This window comes from Ochotona curzoniae, unplaced genomic scaffold (assembly GCF_017591425.1).
Source record: "Ochotona curzoniae isolate NIBS_2020 unplaced genomic scaffold, NIBS_Ocur_1.0 contig_4064, whole genome shotgun sequence".
In the NCBI taxonomy this organism is placed as follows: domain Eukaryota; kingdom Metazoa; phylum Chordata; class Mammalia; order Lagomorpha; family Ochotonidae; genus Ochotona; species Ochotona curzoniae.
The window spans coordinates 198,810-221,796 of NW_024466107.1; the positions used below are offsets into that span (position 1 = coordinate 198,810).

At 45.4% G+C, this 22,987-nt stretch overlaps 1 protein-coding gene across 3 annotated transcripts; it reads right to left on the reverse strand.

Moving 5' to 3' along the window:
• Positions 1-1,366: 1,366 nt before the first annotated feature.
• Positions 1,367-22,429, reverse strand: LOC121159020 (holocytochrome c-type synthase-like). Of its 3 annotated transcripts, XR_005884291.1 has the most exons (9): positions 22,322-22,429; positions 21,889-21,987; positions 21,234-21,382; positions 20,810-20,958; positions 19,784-19,903; positions 19,371-19,457; positions 19,051-19,245; positions 8,398-8,492; positions 1,367-1,383 (listed from the first exon to the last, which is right to left on the reverse strand). XR_005884291.1 is itself a non-coding variant. In XM_040984006.1 (8 exons), the coding sequence occupies exons 2-8, from the start codon at positions 21,950-21,952 to the stop codon at positions 15,817-15,819; spliced, it is 771 nt and encodes a 256-aa protein (XP_040839940.1). In that variant the 5' UTR covers positions 21,953-21,987; positions 22,322-22,429; the 3' UTR covers positions 15,405-15,816. The 3 variants fall into 3 exon arrangements, 2 of the variants coding, with proteins under 2 accessions (XP_040839940.1, XP_040839939.1); XM_040984006.1 differs by lacking the exons at positions 1,367-1,383; positions 8,398-8,492 and adding an exon at positions 15,405-15,823; XM_040984005.1 differs by lacking the exons at positions 1,367-1,383; positions 8,398-8,492 and adding an exon at positions 15,833-16,232.
• Positions 22,430-22,987: the final 558 nt, after the last annotated feature.

Sequence of the window (22,987 nt, forward strand, 5' to 3'; positions counted from 1 at the left end):
CGTGCACAGGTGCGTCACAGCTATTTATTATAAATAGAGCATTTATTATGAACTTCACAAGCACAAGGAGATGTGGTGGCATCAACACCAGTCACTGATCTACACTTGGCCTCACACCCATTTCAGAGCTCTCACTTTGATGTAAGTACTCATGAAGACTAATTTTCCCCCATTTTCTTCTAGTCTAGCAAAAAGGGTGAATAAGCAAACCAAAAATGGCTAACAAAGTGATTTATACATGAGACTTACACTGCAATGCTATAAGAAAGCAAGCATGAATATGGCCTAGCTACGGTGGACTATGTGCTCAGACCATCTGAAATCAAGCTACAAAACTTCTCAAAACCCTACTACCATGTCTGCAGTTTTCCTTTTAGATTCCCCCTTGCATTAGAAATATCATGAGGTTTAGAACACTGATTTCTATTAACCTACAATCTTTTCTTATTGTTTCTTAGTGAGGGTACTCTAAAAAAATTAAAATTCCAGCCTGTAGTTTTGCACTTCATTTTATAAAACATGAATTTTAGCTTCAAGATCCAACATTCCACTGAGATGTCTCCCACCAACATTGATGCTGAGTCATAACTCTTTTCATACTAACCTCCCCGACTCTGCTCTAGCTTAACACTACTGATCTCCCCCAAATGATTTCTATCTTGGATGATGATGTTTACATAGTTGATTAGGGTGGAAAGGGTTGGAGTTAGGGGAAAGTGAGTGAGACCATTGTTTCCACATTTCTTTTTCTTCCTCTATCTAAGGGAAGTGGGGAGATACAAGATGAAGCTGTACCCAGCCTCCCAACCACCTCAGTATCCAGGGATGGGGACTGGCCACCTGACATCATCCCAGAGTTTCTGGTGTGAAACATAATCCAAGAGTTCTGCTCAAGTGGTTTCAATAGTTCAATAGTTCTGAAATGCTGTTTATATCACCAATACAAGGATGAGGAAATCCTTCCAAGGTCCTTTGGCTGACATAGTCCACCGTAGTCTCCATTCGCATAGATAATTGCTGTCATTATTTGGCTAGGGTAGTTGACTAATTTGTTCTGCTCTCCTTCCTCTGTTATGGAACCAGTTGTCCTCTGCAGATTCCAATGTACTGCCATATCCTCCATTTGTATCTGGGAGTGCCATCCACTGCTCCATCCGAGCCAGTGAGGAGTCGCAGCTCTGACACACACACTCCACAATTAGACCACAGATCCTGTGATTCTCCCCATGGTTGGGGTTATGAATCCAACAGTTCAGTTCAGAGGATTCCCAAAGAAACCTTGTCTGAAGTGATCCAGGCACTTCTTCCAGTTCTCCAATGTGGGTGTAGGGTTCCAAGGTTTTGGGCCATCCTTTACTGCTTTCCTAGGCAATAAGCAGGGAGCTGGAAGGGAAGTGGTACAGCTGTGACATGAACCAGTGCCCATATGGGATCCCAGGACTTGCAAGGTGAGGATTTAGCCATTGAGCCATCACACTGGACCCTGTTAATATAATTCATCACCCTGGGAACACTGGGCAAATACAGGGGAAATCAGTTGGGGGGAGGATTTGGTGGGAGAACAAGGAAAATTCCACAGTCTATGGGAATTGTACCATAAAATTTAAAAAAATAGAAGGAAAAAATAAAAAGAATTGAGAGGAATGTCCTGCCTGGACAGTGGCAGAGAGTCCAGCATCCTATTGTCAAGATATATTTAACAGTTGCATTGGGAGTTCATCTTTGATCTGGAAGTGGACACACATACTGCATTGTACATCACATCTGGATATGAGAGTTCCCATTACACAGTTACTATACATCCCTTTAAATGAAAAGCCACAAAGCATGGTTAAGTTCAGACACCTTAAGGCGGGTTCAGTCCTAACAAAAACACTCAGCCTTAGCATAGCTGTTGGCCCATGTTGGCCACAAGGAACAGCAAGAGTAGACTCTCAACTCAGTTTTCTATCTTACTCTCAATGACCAGCTTTTTGGTCTTGTCAGCTGCGTGGGTGAGAACTATGGCAAACATGTTCGAGAAATTATGTGAATCAGAACATTTCCTTGGCTTTTGGTTAGTCTAGAGTAGATTCTGAGAGGGCCACAATCAAGTTACACCAAAAATCAAGCTTGGGAGATTTAGACTTCTGATTGTCTTTTCTCCACAATTAAAGACAAAATGATAAGATAAGCAGTATCCACTTTCTGAGATTCAGAGCTCGGAAAGACAAGCTACATTCTCTTTCTGGCCCAGAGATTCTGCATAACAGAAGATATGGCTCAGATGCAGCACTTAAGACTGCCTGTGGCCCTCTCTCATCCACAGCAAGGAAGACAGGAAGCAGTTGGCACTTCTTGGCTATTTCTTGACATCAACATCCTCCTGGATCCTCAATCTCCATGTGTACCTCCTGCACACACACACACGCACACACACACATCAGAAGATGGAGACAAAATACAATGATATGACTATTAGCATTATCAAGGCATCAGCAAACAAGCACCTGTCTTGACCAAATAGTGAGGTCACTCACTGGGGCTTTTTGTAAATGGGTTTGATGATGGACTTCTTATCACTGAAAGCGTAGAAATGGAAACCAAAAATATCAAGACAAGGGCAAGAGAAGGACAGAGAGTGGTGTTTTTGCCCCACTAGTCTCTGCCTCCAAACTTCTCTTTTGAAAAAGTTTGACTGCCAGCTCAACTAGTGTCATCACATGCTAGTAGACCAGTTGCCAGCACTGGAGGCACAAAGAGGATTTCCTGATACCACAACCAACATATTATCCCTTGGCTCAATCTCTAAGGTTTGCTATTGTTAGAGGCAACCAAAATGTTAAAAGGTCTACATATTAGAAGTGGGTTGAGTAAGTCAAAAGCAACTTGAATTTAAAGTAAAAAGTTTCTACAAATAACTTGGGCCACACTCTCAGGCTTAGGCTGTGAGGGTCAGTGGGTCTTTTGCAGGCACTGATAAGAGTAAGAGCAAGAGTCCATTGTCCACCGCACCCAGGCTCAGGATGTAAGTAAGGGTCAGTGGCCCTGATAAGTGTAAAATAGCCCCATGGTCTGTATTTTACAGATACGTTACCTATTGCTTTGCATCTGTAACCCTTTAGCTTAGAATAGTTTTGTCTTGTCATGATGAATAGGGACTTGAGGCATTTCACGGGCTTTTAGTTGATTGGAGTGTTTCATATTTACTTTGAAATGATTGGAGTGTTTTTTGCAGGCGTGGGCTTTGCTGTAACAGCCAAACTGGCCTATAAGAATCTGGCTTGTCCCTAGCTCGGGGTCTTGCTTCATCCACCGGTCCTGCGTGTCCGTGTGAGGAGCTTGGCCCTGGCTAGCCAGCTCAATAAACTCTGCTTCTGATTGCATCCACATCTGGTTCTTTGCTGTTCAACGGAGAGGCGATTTTGGACAGCTATGTTGTACTTGTGGTTAAGGCAGGACCTTGCAATAATTCCTGAAGAGCTATTAGCCCTATTTAACTAAGACTGTTTTATCTAAGATTGTAAAAGGAGGAGATAAATAAACTCCAAGATTCAAAGTTACATAGGACAATAATCTATTGATCTCTATTCTCACCAGGAGAGAAAAATAAACAAGTGAGGTAAGACTATGGTGAGAGGACTATAGGCCAATAACCACTTCATCATCATGTGGGGCTTTGGGCTACTGACACATCCTGGTCGGGTAGGTTCCAACCAAGCACTATCCAACAGAAACAGAATTAGAGTTACTACTTAATTTTAAATTTTCTCATTGTCTCAGACTGAGCTCCTAACCATAACCCTTGGGATCAGAGTCCTTGGGCCAAATAAACTCAGACAGCTCAGTGAAGTGTACCTGTCATTCTTATCATAGATGTTGAGACCCAGTCACAGCTCTGAGCCTTTCCTTTTCCTAATGCTGACAGTTCATGCCATATACCTCCAGATTGGAGCAATCCGCACTGAGTGACAGATCAGAGGCCCAGAGGGGAGCCTAGCTATCAGAGCCAGGGAAACAGAAACCCTGCTTGCTCTACATTTCTAACAAGGCTCTCCAGAGTGGGAAAGAGAACAGAAAGTGCGTGGATGACAGACAACAGTGCATATAAGGCTTTTGTTAAGCAAATTTTGCTGCCAAGAATTTAAGCTCTGAGATTCCCAAGAGGAATCAGGGAAGGCTGAGCCTTGCCGGTCTCTGGCACATTAGCTGCTACAGAAACACTTTCCTTCCCATTTATTTTTACAGACTATGATACTGGCATGTTCTTAGCAGAGCTCAGATATGGCAGTGATGGCTAAATAATGAGATTTTTCCTCAAACACTGCAGTATTCAGAGAACTCCTTCCCTATGTCATTTCTGGAGAGAAATCATAGGGGTCTAGAAGCCCTGGTTTACTGAGATCCCCTCCTCATATTTATGGTCAAAACTATTTGGGCTAACAATTGCTACCATTCACCAAAACCAAACAAAAATTCCTATAATGGGAATGTTTTGCTTTCCATATTTAAGTGCAACAGCATCTCTGTCCCTCTTCTCTGCAGCATCCAACAATATCCCCAATCTTCACTTCCATACAAAGGCTACTGGGCCCAAGCTGCCAGGGAGGGCTTACTTGAGCATACCCAGGAGTTCCTCATGCCACACGTGGAACCACTCCTCTCACTGGTCCTTGCTGAGGTTGTGCTGCTCTAGAACTCTAGAAAGCAGTAAGTGGTGAGTGGTTCAAGGTATAAAACCACATACAGGAGGGAAAGGAAGCCCACCTTAGGTCACTAAGTAGTTGGTGCAAAGAGAATGAGCAGTCATCTTATTGGGGTCAAATGAAAGTAGACAAATTATAGCAGAAAGATAGGACTACAAATTAGATGACCAAGAGAGATAATGGAGATGTATCTTCAACCAGAAAATCCGATACTACATTGCAGTCTCTATCTCTAACATGGCAGTGATGTATCAGGAGTCTGTGCTGACTTAAATGAGTTACAGTAGGGAAGGGCCTCATGGAGACAGGCATCATGTTCTTTTCCCAGATCTTTTTGGGATCAATAGTTTGAAAATCTTGTTCAAAGAGGACAGCCTTTGGGAACAAAACAGAAAGCCAATCCCATGGCTATGGGAGAAATTAATAGGCATAACCACCCCAATCTACTAGATTATAAATAAGGTTTGCTTTAAACATACCATCTCAAAGCAGCAATGACAATGACTCAAGTTGGGTCTCAAGGCACTGCTATTCCTAATGCCTTCTCCTGGGTTGTCATGGCTCCCATAGAACTAGAGCTCGCACTATGAGAACTGGCTTGTTTTTCTAATCCAAATACCTATGAAAATGATCGCTGGACACAGTGAGGGAAAAAGCAGCATTAAAACACTGCAGGGTCCAAGGTCTGGTTGGACCTCCAATGAGCAATGAGAGATGGGGCAAGTCAATATAAGAGGTACTTTTACTTCCTTACCAGAAAATATAATGTCCGATTATCCATTTAATGTGCTATGATACTAAAACAAAAATAACAAATGTTTCAGGGTGTTCAGCATTGAAGTTTACAAAAACTTCTGCAGTTTGAGCTCCCCATATCCCTGGCTTGTGTATTTCTCTCTTGTGAACCCCTGATACAAAAGGATCAAATCAGAGCGAAACACAGAGAAAAATATAGCCAGCCAGCAAGGGCCTGGCATGGTGACCTAGCAACTAAAGTCCTCACCTTGAATGTACCAGGATCCCATCTGGGCGCCAGTTCTAATCCGGGAAGCCCCGCTTCCCATCCAACTCTCTGCTTGTGGCCTGGGAAAGCAGTTGAGGACGGTTCAAGGCCTTGGGACCCTGCACCCGCGTGGGAGGCCTGGAGGATGGTTCAAGGCCTTGGGACCCTGTACCCATGTGGGAGACCTGGAGGAAGAGGTTACTGGCCCCTGGCTTTGGATCGGTTCAGCTCTGGCCATTGTGGTCAACTGGGGAGTGAATCATCGGATTGAAGATTTTCTTCTGTCTCCCCCCCTCTCTGTATATCTGACTTTGCAATAAAAATAAATCTTTAAAAAAAATTTTTTTAAATTAAAAAATTACATATATAGCCAGTGAGGGGAGAAAAATCAATCCATCTGATTCTATGTAAATACTAGCTCCAGGGTATAACATTCTATAAACAGGCACACAGAGGTGGTAGGGGAAAGAATATTTATTTTGAAAGCCAGAGAAACAATAGGGTACGAAACTATATACAAATGCATCTCTCTGCACAGTGTAACATGGTCTTCAAACAGACCCTAGTGGAAAGTCATAGATCCAACGGACCTTTAGAGTAAAGCCTTGGTAGTCGTAAGCAGCTGCACCCTCCAGCAAGGGCAAAGGACTAGGGCACCATCTCACTCTGCAGCAACTTGTCTCTGGTCAATTAGCTAGACTTGTGCACCAATTATTGAGGTCGCCACACTTGGACTGGACAGCACCGAATGCCCGAAGCACAGCTGTCTCAGGAGGGCAGTAAATATCATCACTGAGCATACTCACCTTCTCTTGCAGAAAGAACAGGCACTGGGCAATGTCCAGGATCAGTTCTTCAGATAATCCTCAGGGTAGAACTTGCCTGAAACTTGAAGAACAAGGGGCTTTACTTTCATATATCCTGTAGAGGCACCCAGACACAACACGGAGTAACAGACTCTCAAAATCCAAGTTTCAAGGTAGAAGCTGGGGGACAGATTGTAGAGCAGGGAGGAAGACACTCAAAAAAAAAAGGAAGAAAGAAAAAGAAACCAAAATACACACACATCCAGAGGGCTGGATGGCACACTTTGGGTATTGCAGAAAAGAGATGCATTATTTTCTTTGAGGACCCAGCAGCGTCTAATCTTTTCCCGTTGGAAATTTCATCTGGAAGTTCCATAACATTCACTGATGGTCTGAAACCTTCGAGGTGCCTTTAGCTGGCAATATATCCAACTGTTTCCAAATCTGAGGGTTAACTTAAAGCTCCTCTTCTAAGGTTCCTCAAACTCTACTTATAAGTGAAGTAAAAATTAGAATGTATGACTGAGACTTGGGAATTGGATAGGAAATAACAAAAACTAGATAATCATTTCAAAAGTATTTTTATTTGGCGAACAGTGCAACAGCTCAATTGGCTAATCCTCTGCCTTCAAGAACCAGGATCCCACGTATGTACTGGTTTGTCCCAGCTGTTCCACCTCTGATCCAATTTCCAGTTTTTGGCCTGGGAAAGCAGTCAAGGACAGTCCAAAGCTTTGAGATCCTGCACCTGTGTGGGAGACCCAGAAGAAGCTCCTGGCTTTACATGGGCTCAGTTCCAGCCACTGATGCCATTGGGATAATGAACAAATGGATAGAAGATCTCTCTCTGTGTCTCTTCTATCAATATGCTTTTCTGATAAAAATAAATAAATCTATAAACATGTTTATATTTATTTATTTTCAAAGCAGAATGATAATGGGAGAGAGAGAGAGCAAGAGAGAGTATCTTTTGTCTGCTGGTTCACTACCCAAATGGTTGCAACACTCAGGGCGAGGCCAGGCTGAAGCCAGGAGCTAAGAACTCCATCCAGGTCTCCCATGTGGGTGGCAGGGGTCCAGGCACTTGGGCCGTCCTCTGCTGCTTTCCCAGGACATTATCAGGGGCTGGGTTTGAAGGGTTAAGTAGCTAGGACTCACACAAGGCACTCTGATATGAGGCAAAGGCACCCCAAGCAGAAGCTGAACCTAATGTGCCACCAAGCTTGTCCCTAGACCATCTTGGGAAACAAGAAACTGACTCTTATTCCACATTTGTACAAAAAAACCTCTCAGCTTCTTGGAAAAAAGATTCTGCTAGCAGAAGGTGGAATACCCACTCCCTAGATGTAACTGATGTTACATGAAACCTCTAAGGACAAAGTCAGCTAGTTTGAAGATTCCTGCAGAGATGCTTCCTAGACTCCAATGATCCCATCTGGAATCCTACTGAAATGGAAGATCAAGAAAATGATAAACATTTATATGAATTGGGGTATCAATTGACCCACAACAGACAGATAGCATGATTGACATATTTAAGATTTTTTTAAACTCAAAAGTCTGTCATTCTCTAACAATCTTCAATAGTCTTTAATATTAGGAAAAGGGAGGGAGTATCAACCCCCTCTTAAAGCACTACTAATGAGTTCTGTTCCAAACAAGCGAAAGTTCCAGGCAGACTTCCCAGTGGGAAGGAAAGGGTCTCTTCTTGCTAGGACACTGGCCCTTCCAGCTGTGAGAGGTCAGTGCAGAAACACAGCAGGTGCTTTTCCTTGTCTGTCATCTGTCTGTATTCTGATCCAGACTCAGGTATCCTGCATTTGCCAAGAACTGTATATTATCTTTCTGAGCAAGTTCTTACAGAGAAATAAGTTCTGAATCCAACAGAAGAGTAAGCAGTTACCTCTTTTTGAGCTTGAACCAAGTGGAGAAACCCTCTGAGTCCTGGTGTTGCTGACCAGTTTACCACATTTCCTTCAGATCGATTGTTTTCACAACCTAGGAAACACAAAACCACAACTGATTGAATACTTTCCCTGTGTAACAGGCACAGAGGACACAAATGTAGAGCCAACAGAGTCTCATGCCCTTAAAGAGCTCGGAAAAATGGTACCTGCACCTCTCTGCACTAAGTACTTCTGCTGGATAGGGAGGAGAAGCATTTCAACATTGAGAGCTTAACATTCATTATCTTCTTTAATTTTCCAAATAGCCCTATGATATAATAAGATCTACTCTATAGATACTGAAAGTGAGGCTAAGAAACATGAAGTATGAGCAGCACCATGGGTGTCTGAGTCCCCCAGTCATGTGGCTTTGTCAGCCCAGCCTTCCTGCTAGGGATCCTAGTTCCCCATCCACCACTGCTAGGCAGGGGGAGAGTCTTAGGCTTGTCCAACCCCAAAGTCTGAGAATTTCCTCTGTCCACAGTGAGTATGCTGGGGACAGATCCAGGACAGCTCTGAGCATGCCCAGGACCATGGCTCTGTCCATCACTGCAGTGTTGGTGAGCGGAGTCCAGGTAAGTCTGAGTAGCAGCACAGGTGTCTGGGTCCCCCAGCCATGTAGCTGTGACTGGGGGTACCCATGCCAGCCCAGGCTTTCTGCTGGGGAACAGCTGGGGGAGCATCTTGGGCTTATGGGCAGCCAGAACACCAACTGGCTCCAGGCTCTGGGATCTTAGGGATATGGAATTACTGCCTAGGGACATCCATGGATAAGGCCTCAGCACATGTTGGGGAGGAATGAATCCTGAAGGACACTCAATGATAGGGCCACTGTACTTGCTGGTAAATGAGGGGACTGAGATTTGGTGATTTGGAGGGGAGAGATCTGAAGATATTTTTGGGTCAGACTGATGCACCAGCCCATGTAGAAGTCCTGGGTTGGGCTTGTTAGCATGGAACATGGCTGAACACCACATGCCAGCGCACATGCAAGCTATAGCTGGGGGCCTGTCTGGCAGGGCAAGATCCCAGTAACTGACAGTGAATGTCAAATCAAGGGATGGGTAACATTAGATTGGGCTATGATACCAACCAGCACACAAGAGAATCAGGTCCAGGAGTAGATTGTGTGGGGAATGTGGGCCCAACCTCATGGAACTACAGTCCCGCTGGTTAGCCTGAGAGTTGGGATGGTGATGGGCTGAGCTAGGTGTGACCATGTGACTCACCTATGCTCACCGGTACTGGAGCTGGGAACAAGCAAGGCAGGTCCAGGCTGCAGCACCCACATGAGCACCCTAAAACAGGGTGTGGGGTGGGCCAGGCACAACAGCTCATACAAGGCCAGGATTGATGGGACAGGCCATGTTGGGTAAGAGCCAAGCATCGCTGGCATGAGTAAGAGCTGAGTCTGGGAATGGCCCAAGGTGGGGGGAAACATGGGAAACTCCCCTAGTGGGTCATAGCTCCTGCTGATGAGCACGTGGTCCAGGCCTGGTATTGGGCAGGCCTGGTAGGGTAGCTTCATCCATCAGCAAGTTTGAGTCGGTTTTGGAAGGGAGCGGACCTGGCAGGGCCAAGTAAACTATAGGTCACTGACAAGTGCAGAAACCAGGCTGGAGTGCAAGTCATACCAGGCTAGGCTGCGAGCAGACTGAGCAGAGCCAGGCCGCAGCATCCACCAGCAAGAGTTGGGACTGGGGACTGGCTGGGCCAGGCCAGGCTGTAGCATCCAAAGACAAAGGCAAAGATAGGGGAGGGACTATGCCAAGCTTGGTCAGAGCAACCACTAGCATGTGCAAGATCTATAGCTGGGATTGGGCCTAGTTGGGGCGCTAAGGGGACACTTGGCTAGGTTGTGATTTCCACTGATGAGCATGGGGCCAAAGTGGAAGATGTGGTCTGGTCTGGATATGGATGCAGTCTTCCTAGGCATGGGTTTGGACTGGGTCTGGAGCATGCAAAACTGGGCTAGACTCCAGCACCCACTGGAGTTTGTGAGAACCAGGATGGGTGTATTATGGGCTAGGCTAGGTCTCTGTCCCTTCTGAGCCATGTGTGAGTTGTGTCTTGGTATGGACCAGGCTTAGTTGGGCTGTAGCATCCAACAGTAAGGACTGGAATGGGTGAGGGCCAGTCAGGAAAGGCCACTGCTCTAGCTAGGACATGAGGTGGACAAGTAAGGCTGGCCCATGGCCCACCAGTGTGAGTGAGATCTGGTATTAGGAGAGGTTCTAATGGAGGGGCTTGGCAACTCCTCTAAAGGGACACAGCTCCTGCAGGTGAGCACAAGAACCAAGAGAGAGAGCAGCTCAGACCAGGCCAGGATACAGTACCCATGGGCTTACCTTTGGCTCAGGTCTGGGGCAAGCCAGGCTGGACCAGTTCATATCAGTCACTGGCAAATTTGAGTGCCAGAATGGTGTGTGGATCATGCCAGGTCAAGCCCATAATACCAGCCAGTTGACACTAGGTATGGAACTGGGGGCCAGCTGGGCTGGCTAGGCTCTAATCCCCAGCAGCATGTGCTGAAACTGGAGGAGGGCTAGGCTGGACCAGGCTACAGCATCCACTGGCAAATTCCAAGATGAGGCAGGTCATAACAGATTGGGCCGCAGCACCCAACCAGCACACGTGAGACCCAGGGTAAAGTGGGCGAACCCAGAAAGGGGGGCTGCCAGGAGATAACCTGCTGGGCCATTATGCCCACCTGTGAGTGGGAGAGTTGCGAGTGGGGGCAGACTAGGCCAGGCGAGGCTACAATACCTGTTCACCTGCATGTAAGCTGGATCAAGGATAAGCCAGGCTGGGCAGACTGTACCTACTGGCACATGCCTAAGCCAGAGGGGGTAAGGGTTGGTTGGGCAGGATCGGACTGGGCTACAATACCTATCAGTTTGCATAGAAGACAAGGCTGGAGACAACTGACCCAGCAACTGCAACTAATAGTGTGCGCATAGGCTGATTTGGGCGATGGACTGTCCTGGAACCTGTATTTGCATGTACTCACAAGAATCAGATCTGGGATCACCTCAGATGATGTTTCTTTGGGAATCCCTTCAACTGAACTGCTGATCTCAGAACCCCAGCCATGAAATAAATTAAAGGTTCTGTGGTCTGACTGTGCAGTGCATGTGTCAGAGCTGTGCCTCATCAGTGGCTTGGACAGAGCAGTAGACAGCATACCAGATGCACATGGAGGATATGGCAGTACACTGGAGCTTGCAGGGGATACCTGGTACCATAACAGAGGATAGAGGACAGAACAAATTGATCAATTACCACAGCCATGTGTTGGCAGTGAATATCAGGGAAAACAGAAATTCTAAGGTGGACTATGTCAGTGGGTGGAGTCTGGAGAGATTTTATCATGATTGGAGTGGCAAGATCAGCAACAATACAGAACTGCTGAACTATCAGAACCACTTGAGAAGGACTCTCTGAACATGCCCCGCATCGGGGACCCTGGGATGGTTGGGAGGCTGGGTGTGGCTTCTCCCCTTGTCTCTTCTCTATCCCCAGACACAGGAAGGAAAAAAGAGAATGGCACTCACTTTCCTAAAGCCCTTGACCCTCTGCACCTTTTATGTAAAAAGTATCAAAAATAAAATTTATACAAAAAATATATAAAATGATTTGTCCAATGTTAGGTAGGGTCAGGATTCAAATGAGGTGTTTTGACTCCAAATCTATTCAAATCCAATGCTTTCTCCTACGTCCCTCTACTACACCATGCCACTTGATTGACTCGCGTGTATTGTTTGCCTGGGATGCTCCCAGATACTGTCCTTTATTTTTTTCAACTGGGATAATAACTCACCTATTTACTACACCCCATAGAAGAATATGTGCAAAGACAAAGCAAGAAGTGTGGAATCTGTATACTCTGAAGCTTTGCTGTTTCTAGGTGCTGGGGTCTGTTTATATATCTCTGGTCAGAGATTAGTTATAACTCCTTTTGCCATTCAGAAAAGCTGAAGATGGCACTGAGGCTGGAAATAGGACAGGTGTCTCAGTGTCGTAGCTTAGGGATCCTCTGGTGCCCAGGGCCTCCTGCTGAGCAGGGAAAGCTGCCAGGGGAAGACAGATGGGGTGTTTCTCCAGTCCCCAACACTACCATGTTAATGGGCTGGCTGTGGTCTCAAGCCCAGCATGCCCACCACTGGATCAGGCAGACGAATGAGGCCAGACTGACATCAGCTACTTTGTCTTTTATCTTTAGAGTGGGGAGGATAGAAGTTGGGGGGCTAGAGTGATCTGAAGGGAATATAAGAAAGGTACCAGGAGATAAAACTAGGAACACAGATTCAGAGTTGCCAATATCCTTCCCTATAAACAAACTATTATCTTCCTTTGAAACACACACACACACACACACACACAGGGAATTTTGTACAGCAGTTAGGATGCCCACATCTAATCAGAATGCCTGGGTGGGAGTCTCAGCTCTGTTTCCAAGTCTAGACTAATGTGCACCTTGGGAGTTTGTGGGAGACCTAGATCTTCAGCTCCACCCATCCCTACCATTGTATCTGGGGTGTGAACCAACAGATGCGAGCCTTTCTGTTAAGCCTCTTGAATTAGAATGTGCATTTGCACACACACACACACACACACACACACACACACACCTATTTTTGCTATATCTATAAAGTTTCTGCTGTACGTCCAAATTTAGGATCCATAATCATACCTGGAACTTATAATCTAGATCTGCCCAGGCCCAAAGAAAAAAAGTAGGTCATTTCTGTTAAGCACCTATTATGCACCAGGCACTGAACACTAAACAACTCTGTGAAATAGCTATCATCCCCATATATGGAAGGGAGAATTAAGGCTTAGAGAGACAAGCTATCTCCAGCACAGAGCCCTAGAATCCTGATGTGTACGACTCCAAAGCCTGTATCTGTCCTTCCCTAGCACACCCCCTTCTAAAGCCAAAAGCTCACAGAAGCTCACAACTGTGGAGCTTCTAAAAGGGTAGTTAGGTAACTCACTTCGGACTCTTTGGTTCCAGACAGTTCATCCAGATAATGAACTCTGACTACTTCTGCGTCAACACAGAATTTCTGGCTTTCCCACTAAGCCTAGTCCAACAGTCAGTCTGGGCCAACTTCTCAAGTCATAAACCTTCACTGCTCACCAGGTCAGCCTTCCTCCTTATCATTAAAATTGACTATCAGGAAATCTTAGCAAAAGTCTCATTAATGCCTCAAAACTGCCATGTGATTTTGAGGCAGCACATTTCCCACGTGGGCATCATCTTCCCTGACTATTGGGGTTGTTGTTCATTTAGTTATTTCTGAAATTCTGTCATTCTAATAATTAGGTTGTAAGGTTATTTTGCAAATGAGCAAGAAAGATAATACAATTTTCCACTTACATCTTGCTGACTTCACGCATATGGTTAGCAATGATAAACAGAGTTGGACAAGTGAAGAGGAAAGATAAAAAAGCTTCTAGGATTCGGCAGCCTCCCACATGAGGTCGTGACTAAATCAACAGAAAGCAGGAACTGCCAGCAAGTTTTACATGGACTAATGGGACTGCTTGCACTGAAATGCTCAAAGGAAAGTTAGATCATCAGGGCCAGAATGCCAGGTCACGAGAATTAGCTCTGACTGCAAAGTGCAAGAGCAGCTCCTAGCTGCCAATTCCAGAACAATCTCTGCGGACCAACTGACCAGAGTTTTTATTTGTTCCATTCTAGAAATGGTTGTAGACTTAAGGGAAAAAATCCTTTCTTATCTCCCTTTAACCTCAGCCAGCCAGTTCATCTGTTGAGCCAGTATTTCTCAAAGCTGACACGGAGAAATTCTTCAGCAATGAATGCAGATACTGACAGGACATAGGGCAAGGGTGGAGAGATAATAAGAATGAGGGCCAGAATTCCTTTGAAACCTCAGGTTAAGTCTTAATTGTACAAATTTTACATTCTACTCCTTAAACCAATGTCTTTATAATTGAAATTAAAATTAATGTATCAAAACATGTAGTACATTACATTTAGCCCTCCCAGAATCTGCCACATACATACCCAGTGGAACTGGACATTGTGGAATTAGTTCAGCTCCATGACAAAAATTTCCAAAAACAGGCCGAAAAACTAAGATCTAGTGGAAGAAAGAATTTGCCTCTGAGAAAAACTTTACTGCTAGGAACTTCTAGGTATAAAGCACCCTGTTTTCTTCTTGTTTTTGCACGTGAGGGCTGCCTAGATTTGATTTCTGTGGAGGGGAGTGCAGATCTGGTCAGTTCAGGAGCCCAGAGCTTTCCTCCTTGCATCCTCCATGCATCAATCTATCTCCGTGAGCAAACCAGTGCTGTCACCGGCCACCTCACACAGCACAATCAGGAAACTGAAGGCTGTAGCATTATGGGAACTGTCAGAAATTACGTGCAAAATGAGGCCCACGAGATCCCTTTCTCAGCTTGGAAGCAGCCGCATCAACCAGCCACACCGCACAACTCGAAGCTCCACGCTGCGTTCAGTCTGTGACTCACACTGCCTGTGCTCCGGTGGCTATCTGCTCTGGAGTGGGAACATGCTCAAGGGGTTCTGAGTCTGGGGAGCAGGACAGTGAGGTCACAGAGGACACACCTGACAAAACACAGAGAAAACTGAGAAACACTATGTGCCCTGATTCAAGCCCCAGCAATATCACTTCCTAGCGATGTGACCTTAAAATGATCTCTTACCCTCTCTTAGGCTCAGTTCTTCACTGGTATATGGGGATAATAATTAGCTATTATTATATATTATAACTATTATATATAACTATTATAAAAATAAAAGGTAAGTGACAAAACACAAGCAGATGGAAGGGTTGCTATTTTTCATGAAAAGTCCTCAAGTCCTAAGCACTTTAGTGAGCCAGGAAAAATTCTTGACTTAATGACTCTCTGAGCTCCAAGACCAATTTCCAGCTACTTATTTAACATTTAATAAAAACAACCAACATTTGAATGTCTGAACTTTATTCGAGGATTAAGTCACAAAATCTCTGAGCTTTCAGTGTGATTATCATTACATAGAGGAAAGAAAAAGCCTGAAGCTAAATGAGCCACTCAAGGTCACGCAGCTAAGTAGCAGGACAGAAACTGAATCCAGGGCTGACTCCAAATCTTACACTCTGTATACCACCCCATGTCACCTGCTCTTCAAGGGTGCTTCTTTCATTCTTTATGAAAAAGAGGTGTATGTGCCTATCTCAGTCTCCATTGGTAAGGAACTCCAGGCTCGTTTAAGGGCAGAGACGGTGTTTGGTAGGTTCTGGGATTCTCCCCAAGACACTGTAGACTTTTCAGTCAATATTGAGTGAGTCAATGAACAGATGAATGAATAGTGCTCTGACACTTAACTTCACCCTATAGCTTCAAGACCTAGAAGAGAGAAGATTACATCTTGAGACTATGGCTTGGGAGAAGCCATGCAGGAAGGTTTTCAAAATGGAATCCATAGTGGTGGCACTGTCCCCTAGTGGTTCCAAGGTAATTCACCATGGAGCACCTTTGGAAGGGTCTCGGGCTTTATAGAGGTAGAAGCAAGTGCTGAACTGTTGTAGTAAAACATGTTCTCTCTCCTCCCTAGCTGTAAGCAAATACACAACCAAGCACAGACACTTCCCTTTCCCAAAATGTGTATGGCTTTCCATTGTTACTGTAGCTAAGGAAGATGTGTTCTCTCTAGTCTGCCTCTTCTCTGGTTGTTGGTCATACGACTGTTGGGTTTCAGGATGGCTCCGGAGCTTTTGTCAGTTCCTCAAAAAAATCCAACTCCTCTTCCGAGGCCCTGGTTCCCCAAGAAAAACCTCCTTGAATGATGGACTCCTCGTGCTTCAAGTTACAGAAGGAGGAAAGAACTCCCATCTTCCTATTTCATACACTGCCATGGATTCCCTCAGAAGGTCCTACGCTCAACTCCTTGTTTGAGCTCAAATCTTTACCCAAATAGTTCTCACCTACCGAATCCCAGCTCTGCTCCTTCCGATCTCACAAAAAGTAACTGCTCTATCCCTCCTATGGCAATCCCTTTAAAGGTCTGAGGATGGAGAACACATCTTCCCTCAGTGTTCTCCAAGATAAACATGAATACTGCAGTGGCAGAAAACTACAGTTGTTTCACCCAAACTGCATTTTGAAATTCCATGTCACAATTTACTAACTCCATGACTCAAGGCAAAACTCTTTCACCTCGCAGAGGCCAGGTGGTGAGGACTTTAGTACTTACAATGAATATTCCTCTGTAGACACGCAATAAATGATGCTTCTCAAGAAAACACTGATCTTTTAGAACAAAAGTCAAGAACTTCCCATCCCCTCTGTGCCCTCTCCCCAACTAGTAAGAAAAACTCAGATTTTCAAGAGCTTTGTCTGGGAAGCAAGAGCTTTCAGAACTCTTACACCCGTCCGGCCAGGGCTCTCAACCATGTGGGTTGCGCCTGGACTGGAGCTCCAGGATCACGTGAGTGGCAGGGAGCCAATTAATTGAGCCATCACTAGTGCTTCCCAGAAGGTAAGTTGCTTTTTCATTAGCTGGATGACATGAGGCCAGAGCCCTTCCATCATGGACACTCCATTTTCTCAGGGTTATCAGTACAGGAATAACTGCACACTCCTGGAACTGTGTGGAGGAGTGCACAGCGCCAGCTAGATAATAAGTTGTCAATAAGTGGCAGAGCCTTTGTGGGGGAGAGGGCGCCTGTGAGATCATCTTAGAAACCCAGGCTCCACTAACTGCCATTCCTTCAATGTCCTCTGCATTATCTGTTTTTGTTTTATTTTCCCATGAACTTGCAAAATCTCCCATTTGCCAGAGAGTGCCTCCTGCCCCTTTCCCACTAAGGGAAACAGAAGTAAAAATAAAGATCTAAAGAGGGGTTGATTTTCGAAGAGTTCTGGATAGAAAGCCCACAAGGGAGAACATGGGTGTGATTAGCAGAATCCTGACCATTTGCATATTTATTAACCACAATGACATGTACTGAATTGTTGTCTAGCACTGTCTTCAGGGACTTCATGAGAGGAGTGGATTGGATGATGCCTTCACCCAATAACCTGACCAGGCAGTTAATACTTACTAGAGGCCTACTGGCTGCCATGCCCAGTGCTGGGCTCTGGCTTAGAACGATCAATGCATCTTGGTCTACCTTCAACAAGAGATCAGCTAATAAAACACTCCCTCTTGTGACCTGCATTGTGAGAACAGCCTTAAATGAGAAAGTACTGGAATATTCTCTGCACTGCAGGGAGTGTGACCAAGGCATATGATGGCAAAGCCATTCCACCTGTTTCTTTCCCCATGCTGCTTTTTTCATTCCAGCCGCATTTGTCTTAATCATCTGAATGGCTGTGTCCCTCCAAATTCATTTGCAGAAGCCTGAACTCCAAGGTTGTAGCAGTAGAATGTGAGGGAAATTAGGCCATGTGGATGGAAAAATGTGATTTTCTGTAATACTGGATTATACATCAATTCGGCACTGACAGTTTCAAAGGGTACAGTGGCAGCCATGTGCAAATACACCACCCCCTAACCAGAGGCTCCCTCGAAAGAAGCTAGTCTTCCAAATGCGAGCGTCCATCCAAGCATCTAGTTTGACTCCACCAGAAGTGCTGGAACACTGCCTAAGCAATAACGGAGGCCCAGGTCCACACGTCTGACGGTTGTGGAAGTCGTGACAGGGGAAGGGTAAAGAAAACTGCTGATTTGGGGATCAGGTTCTCTTGACTGCTTCCTTTCAGGGATACTTGTCCCATGGCCCTTTGAAAGGATGAATCCCTGGGGCCTGTGGTTTAATGTTCAGTTTCCAATTACGAAGCTTTGTTTCTCACACAGATGCCTTACCCTAACTCACATTAGCACTTAGGTAAAAAAGAAAAAAGCCAACACCATATTTTCTCTACAACTTAAAATATATGGTCCACAGACGAGAAGATAGCTGCCTTAATCTGGAAGACCAAAGCATTGCTTTTGTAAAGATAACATGTCTGAAGAACCAAGGATAAAGTTACTCTGAAAAGATCTTCCAAACTGGTAACTATGTTTTATTTTAAAATACACAAATATTTTGAAATGTACAATTTTAAGGCTGTTGATTTTTAAAACTCCACATAAAACTAATGCATCAAAGTCATCAATACGAAATCAAGCAGTGAGATGGGACTATTTTCACATGGCAGTATTCAGGATAAGTGAAAGGAATTATTACCAACCTTGTTTTTTACAAAATGTCACTTGCAATACAACACGCTAATTTCAATGGCAAAATTCTAAACTAAGACGAGAAGTTAATGTTCCACACAAGAAAAAAGAAATATTCTTCTGCTTTAACACTAAGCTCCATACAATCCTGTTACAGCCTCAAAGCTGGGAAAACTTGTCAAATGTCAGAATAGAAAAGAAAGTTGTCTGTCAGGAGCAGAACCTACATCAGAAAAATAGGAATCAAGAAAAGACTGAAAATACTAAACTATATGAATGAGCACCAGCCTGCCTGAAGTCCTTGGGATATCGTTCATGAGCGCCACTGGGTTGGGGAAAACTCTTTCATGTATCTCACAGGAAAAAAACCATTTATGTTTCCACCTCAGAGGAAAAAAGTAGTGCTTACGAAGTCCAGCGCCACCACGCCACCTTCATTCTGTCCCATGCTGCAGAGAACGAATCCAGCGCAGGCCGCACATCCAGGACGGTGAACTGGTAATCTTGGCTGACTGCGCCACCATCGTAGTAGTCAATCACATACCTCACTTCCGTCCCGCAGCGGCTGATGATCCAGTCATGCCTGTCGAAAGGCAACTCGTGCCTGAAATGAAAACAGGTGCACCGCAACGGAAATTTGGAAGACAGTATGGAAGTTTCTCAGGCTGTTTGTTTAGTTTTGCTGAAGAGAATGCTGCCCCTGATATGGGGCAACGTGCTGACACTTACCCCATCCAGGAACGAATTCTTGCCCTCGGCGAATACTCTCTAGCCTTCCCTCCAAACCGTATTAATGAGGGACCACACGGACATTCTCTGGAAATCCACAGTAAGAACAATCTGTTAAGGTCAGACCTTTCCTCTAACGAGGATGAAGTTCTCATCTTATCCTAATACACACTTTTCCACACGTGTCTCACACCATATTGTTTCATCTTCACAAAGTATAACTTCTAAAGTGACTCCAAGAAATAGCCCACACTTTGGAAGGGCCATGCTATAATGCCAGGGCCCCCAAAGCATCTGTGTATAACATTTCAAGTCTAGAAAGGTGGAATGAAGTCAGGATGTTTTCAGAAAAGCTGGAATGAAGTCAGGAAGGTTCTGGAAGAGCCATGTTTTAAGAGCTCAAATACACTTACGCTGCATGAAGGGCTTCCCACTTCAAAATCTCCTTCCAAGCCTGCTCATTATTCTGATTATGAATTTTAATAATATTAGACATATCTTGCTGACTGATATCCTCTTTCTTCCACTTCCAACTAGAAAAGAACCAGGAGGTAAGACAGGATCAATTCATAATGAAAAAATGTGCACCGTGTATTTAGAAGACAATTTGTTAGATATTATCCTTGATGCTCGTCTCCACTGAATTAGACTCATTTCAAGATTTACTCATCATGTTGGAGAAGTATCAATCAAAACTTAACAGACATAGGCTGAAAATAAAGATGAAAGGTTCATCTTCACCTCATTTTAGTGAGGAAAGAAACAAGTGAGACACAAGACTGACTCCAATGCTAAGAAACCATCAGTTTTTAAGCCGACCTTTTCTTCAGTTGGTACTACTTACTAATGAGTCACCTTTCCTAAGCATTTTATATAAAAGTGCTTTGGGTTTTTTCTCCCTGTTTTTTTTTTTTTAAAGATTTATTTTTATTGGAGAGATTGACAGAAAGATCTTCCATCTGCTGGTTCACTCCCCACAAGTGGCTGAGCGAATCCAAAGCCAGGAGCCAGGAGCCAGGAGCTTCCTCTTGGTCTCCCACATGAGTGCAGGTTCCCAAGGCTTTGGGCCATCTTCAAGTGCTGTCCCAGGGCACTAGCAGGGAGATGGACGGGAAGTGGAACAGCCAGGCCACAAATCAGTGCCCATACGGGATCCCGGCATTTTGCAAGGAGAGGATTTGGCCATTAGACCATTAAGCCAGGCTGTTTTCCCCTGGTCTTTAAAAAATGATGACAAACTCTGACAGTTAATTCTATATGTCAACCTAACTGTGTCATGGTGGGGGGAAATTGGAGGTTGAGACATTTGGTCAAATATAATTCTCATTGACTCATAAAAACTTCCTGTATGTTTGGGGGCTAAAACCTCTTGAATAATTGATTCTGAGATAAATCTAGTGAATACATTTGTATTCTAAATAATAAGCTAACTCACTCACCCTTTCCTTAACATTGCATTCCAAAACATCTGTTCGGAAGGATAGACCCACTTTCTCTCTGAATCTGCTCTCGGGATGGATGACTCCTCTCGAACAGTAGATAATGCAAATGGTTGATCTGGGGCCGGTGTTTGGTTAGGCGGTGGCATCTATATAAAATGAGCACATTTTGTTTCTTTTAATTGCCGGTAATATGACATCAAGTAGATATAAATGACATATTTCCTTCCTTTTTGGAAAGCAATGCCTCACACAGAACTCTGTGGGGTAATCGTCTAGATTTTCACTGTGGTTGGAATATCAAATTTCTTTTCAAAAATTAGAGATGATACTGTCTTAGCAGTCTGCCATATATCTTGGGTATCTATAGCTTTTGTAGAGATGCTTTATTGCTACATAAAATGTGCCAGAAAGGATGGATTACCAGGTTGGAAGGGTCTAGGTTCTCCTTGTTCTTGAACTTAGCTCCTGTAACGGGACATTCCACATACTCATATGCACGTTCTTGGTGAGCGGGCACAGAGTCTGTCTTCTCCTGGTTTAGGTTAGATGGTTCCATACTGATTGGACAACCTGAAATAAGGACACAACCCATGTCAACCTGAAATACACATGGCTCTCCAGTGGAGGGGGGCAAGAGAATGGGCACCCATTTTCTAGTTGTAGCATGTTGCCAGCAACACACGCAGTCATCTCAACAGTTGGCAGAGGACAGATAGCTCAAGCTGTGATTTCAGCAAAGGGGCCCACTCAGAGGGCAGCCCCAGCCTCTACTCACTAGATGCCTGTAGTGGCATTTTCTCTTAGTTACAACCAAATAATGTCTTCCCCATTGCCAACTAAGAAGCACTACAGTGCAGGTGGAAATGAATTTAGGGAGCGACAAGTACACACACCCACATTATCTGCCCCAGGACCCTGCAAAATCTCAGTTCACCCTGCCTACCAGCACATCCCTCAGGAGGGGCAACAGAAGGCCAGATCACCTGCGACCCTCCCCACCAATTTATACCATCCTTCCTGCAAAGCCTTCCAGGTGTTATCTTTGGATTTCACTTTATAGAAAAAGGGTCGGTTACCTTTCTTTGTACTTTCATGATTTTTCTCCGCCGGAATAGCCAGAGTCGATGTCCACAGGCCCATGGCTGGAATCAGAATCAACTCCCCAAATTCCCCAGCTGGTGAAGCAAAGGGACAGATTAATGTGGACGCCTGGAACCCACACGTGCCCTCATGATCCTGAGAGACCCCGTCACAGCGAGGGGACACAGAGCTGGCTGCTGAGAGACCCCATCACAGCGAGGGGACAGGAAGCAGGGGGTCTCCCAGGGGCCGTGATCCGGTCAGGGAAGGGCAGCCCCAAGGATCCCCGACGGGCCTCCAGTCCTCACGTAGCGGCAGCCAAGAAATGAGGATTCGAAGAAGGAAAGGATAGCGGCGGAGCGCAGGACGACCGAGGTCCTTCCCGCGATCCCAACCTCCACCTGCCTCAGCCATCTCGCCCTTCCGCACCTGACACCTCGGCCAGGCTGCTCCGAGCGGCCGCCTCGCCTCCAGCAGCCCCTGGGGCCCAGAGGGCAGGACGGACGCCGCCTTCCTTCCCTCAGGTCACTGCTGTCACCACAATCACCTTTGGCACTGGCGCGCGCCGCTACTTCCTCTTTCCGAAAGCGGGAGTTCCGGGCGCGTAGGCCGTGAGGGCCAATGGCTGAGGCGAAAGGGGTGTGGTCACAATGCCGGTCACAGCGAGCCCCGCCCCCGGCCCCGCCCCCAGCCGGGCACCGTTTTCCTCCGGAATCGCTCGCTGACTGGAACTTCAATGTGGTGCTTCTCTGAAGAGTCACACGCTGTTCGCTCTAAGCGGCAGAGGTGAATTTCTCGAGCTTCTTTTGCGTATGTGTGTTTTAAAAGGTTTATTTACTTAAAAGGCAGAGTTACAGACAGGGAGATACTGAGACGTCAGTCCATGCCTTGGGTCCCTCCCCACATGGCCGCCGCAGCCAGAGCTGCACCAGTGCAAAGCCAGGCACTTCTTCCTGATCTCCCACATGGGTGCAGGCTCCCTCCACTGGATCCTAAGGAGAGCATCCTGGACTCGAACCGACACCCGTATGGGATACAGCAGTGACTGTACTGCTGCTCCACAACAGTGGCTCCCCAATGGGTGTTTTTAAATAT

Excerpts from the sequence above, each read along its gene's own strand:
- LOC121159020 (XM_040984005.1), bottom strand. The coding sequence starts at position 21,952 with ATGGGCCTGTGGACATCGACTCTGGCTATTCCGGCGGAGAAAAATCAT. Across the intron at positions 19,904-20,809 it reads AATGCAATGTTAAGGAAAGG|TTGGAAGTGGAAGAAAGAGG; the intron begins GTGAGTGAGTTA and ends GTTCTTTTCTAG. Across the intron at positions 19,246-19,370 it reads AGAATTCGTTCCTGGATGGG|GCACGAGTTGCCTTTCGACA; the intron begins GTAAGTGTCAGC and ends TTTTCATTTCAG.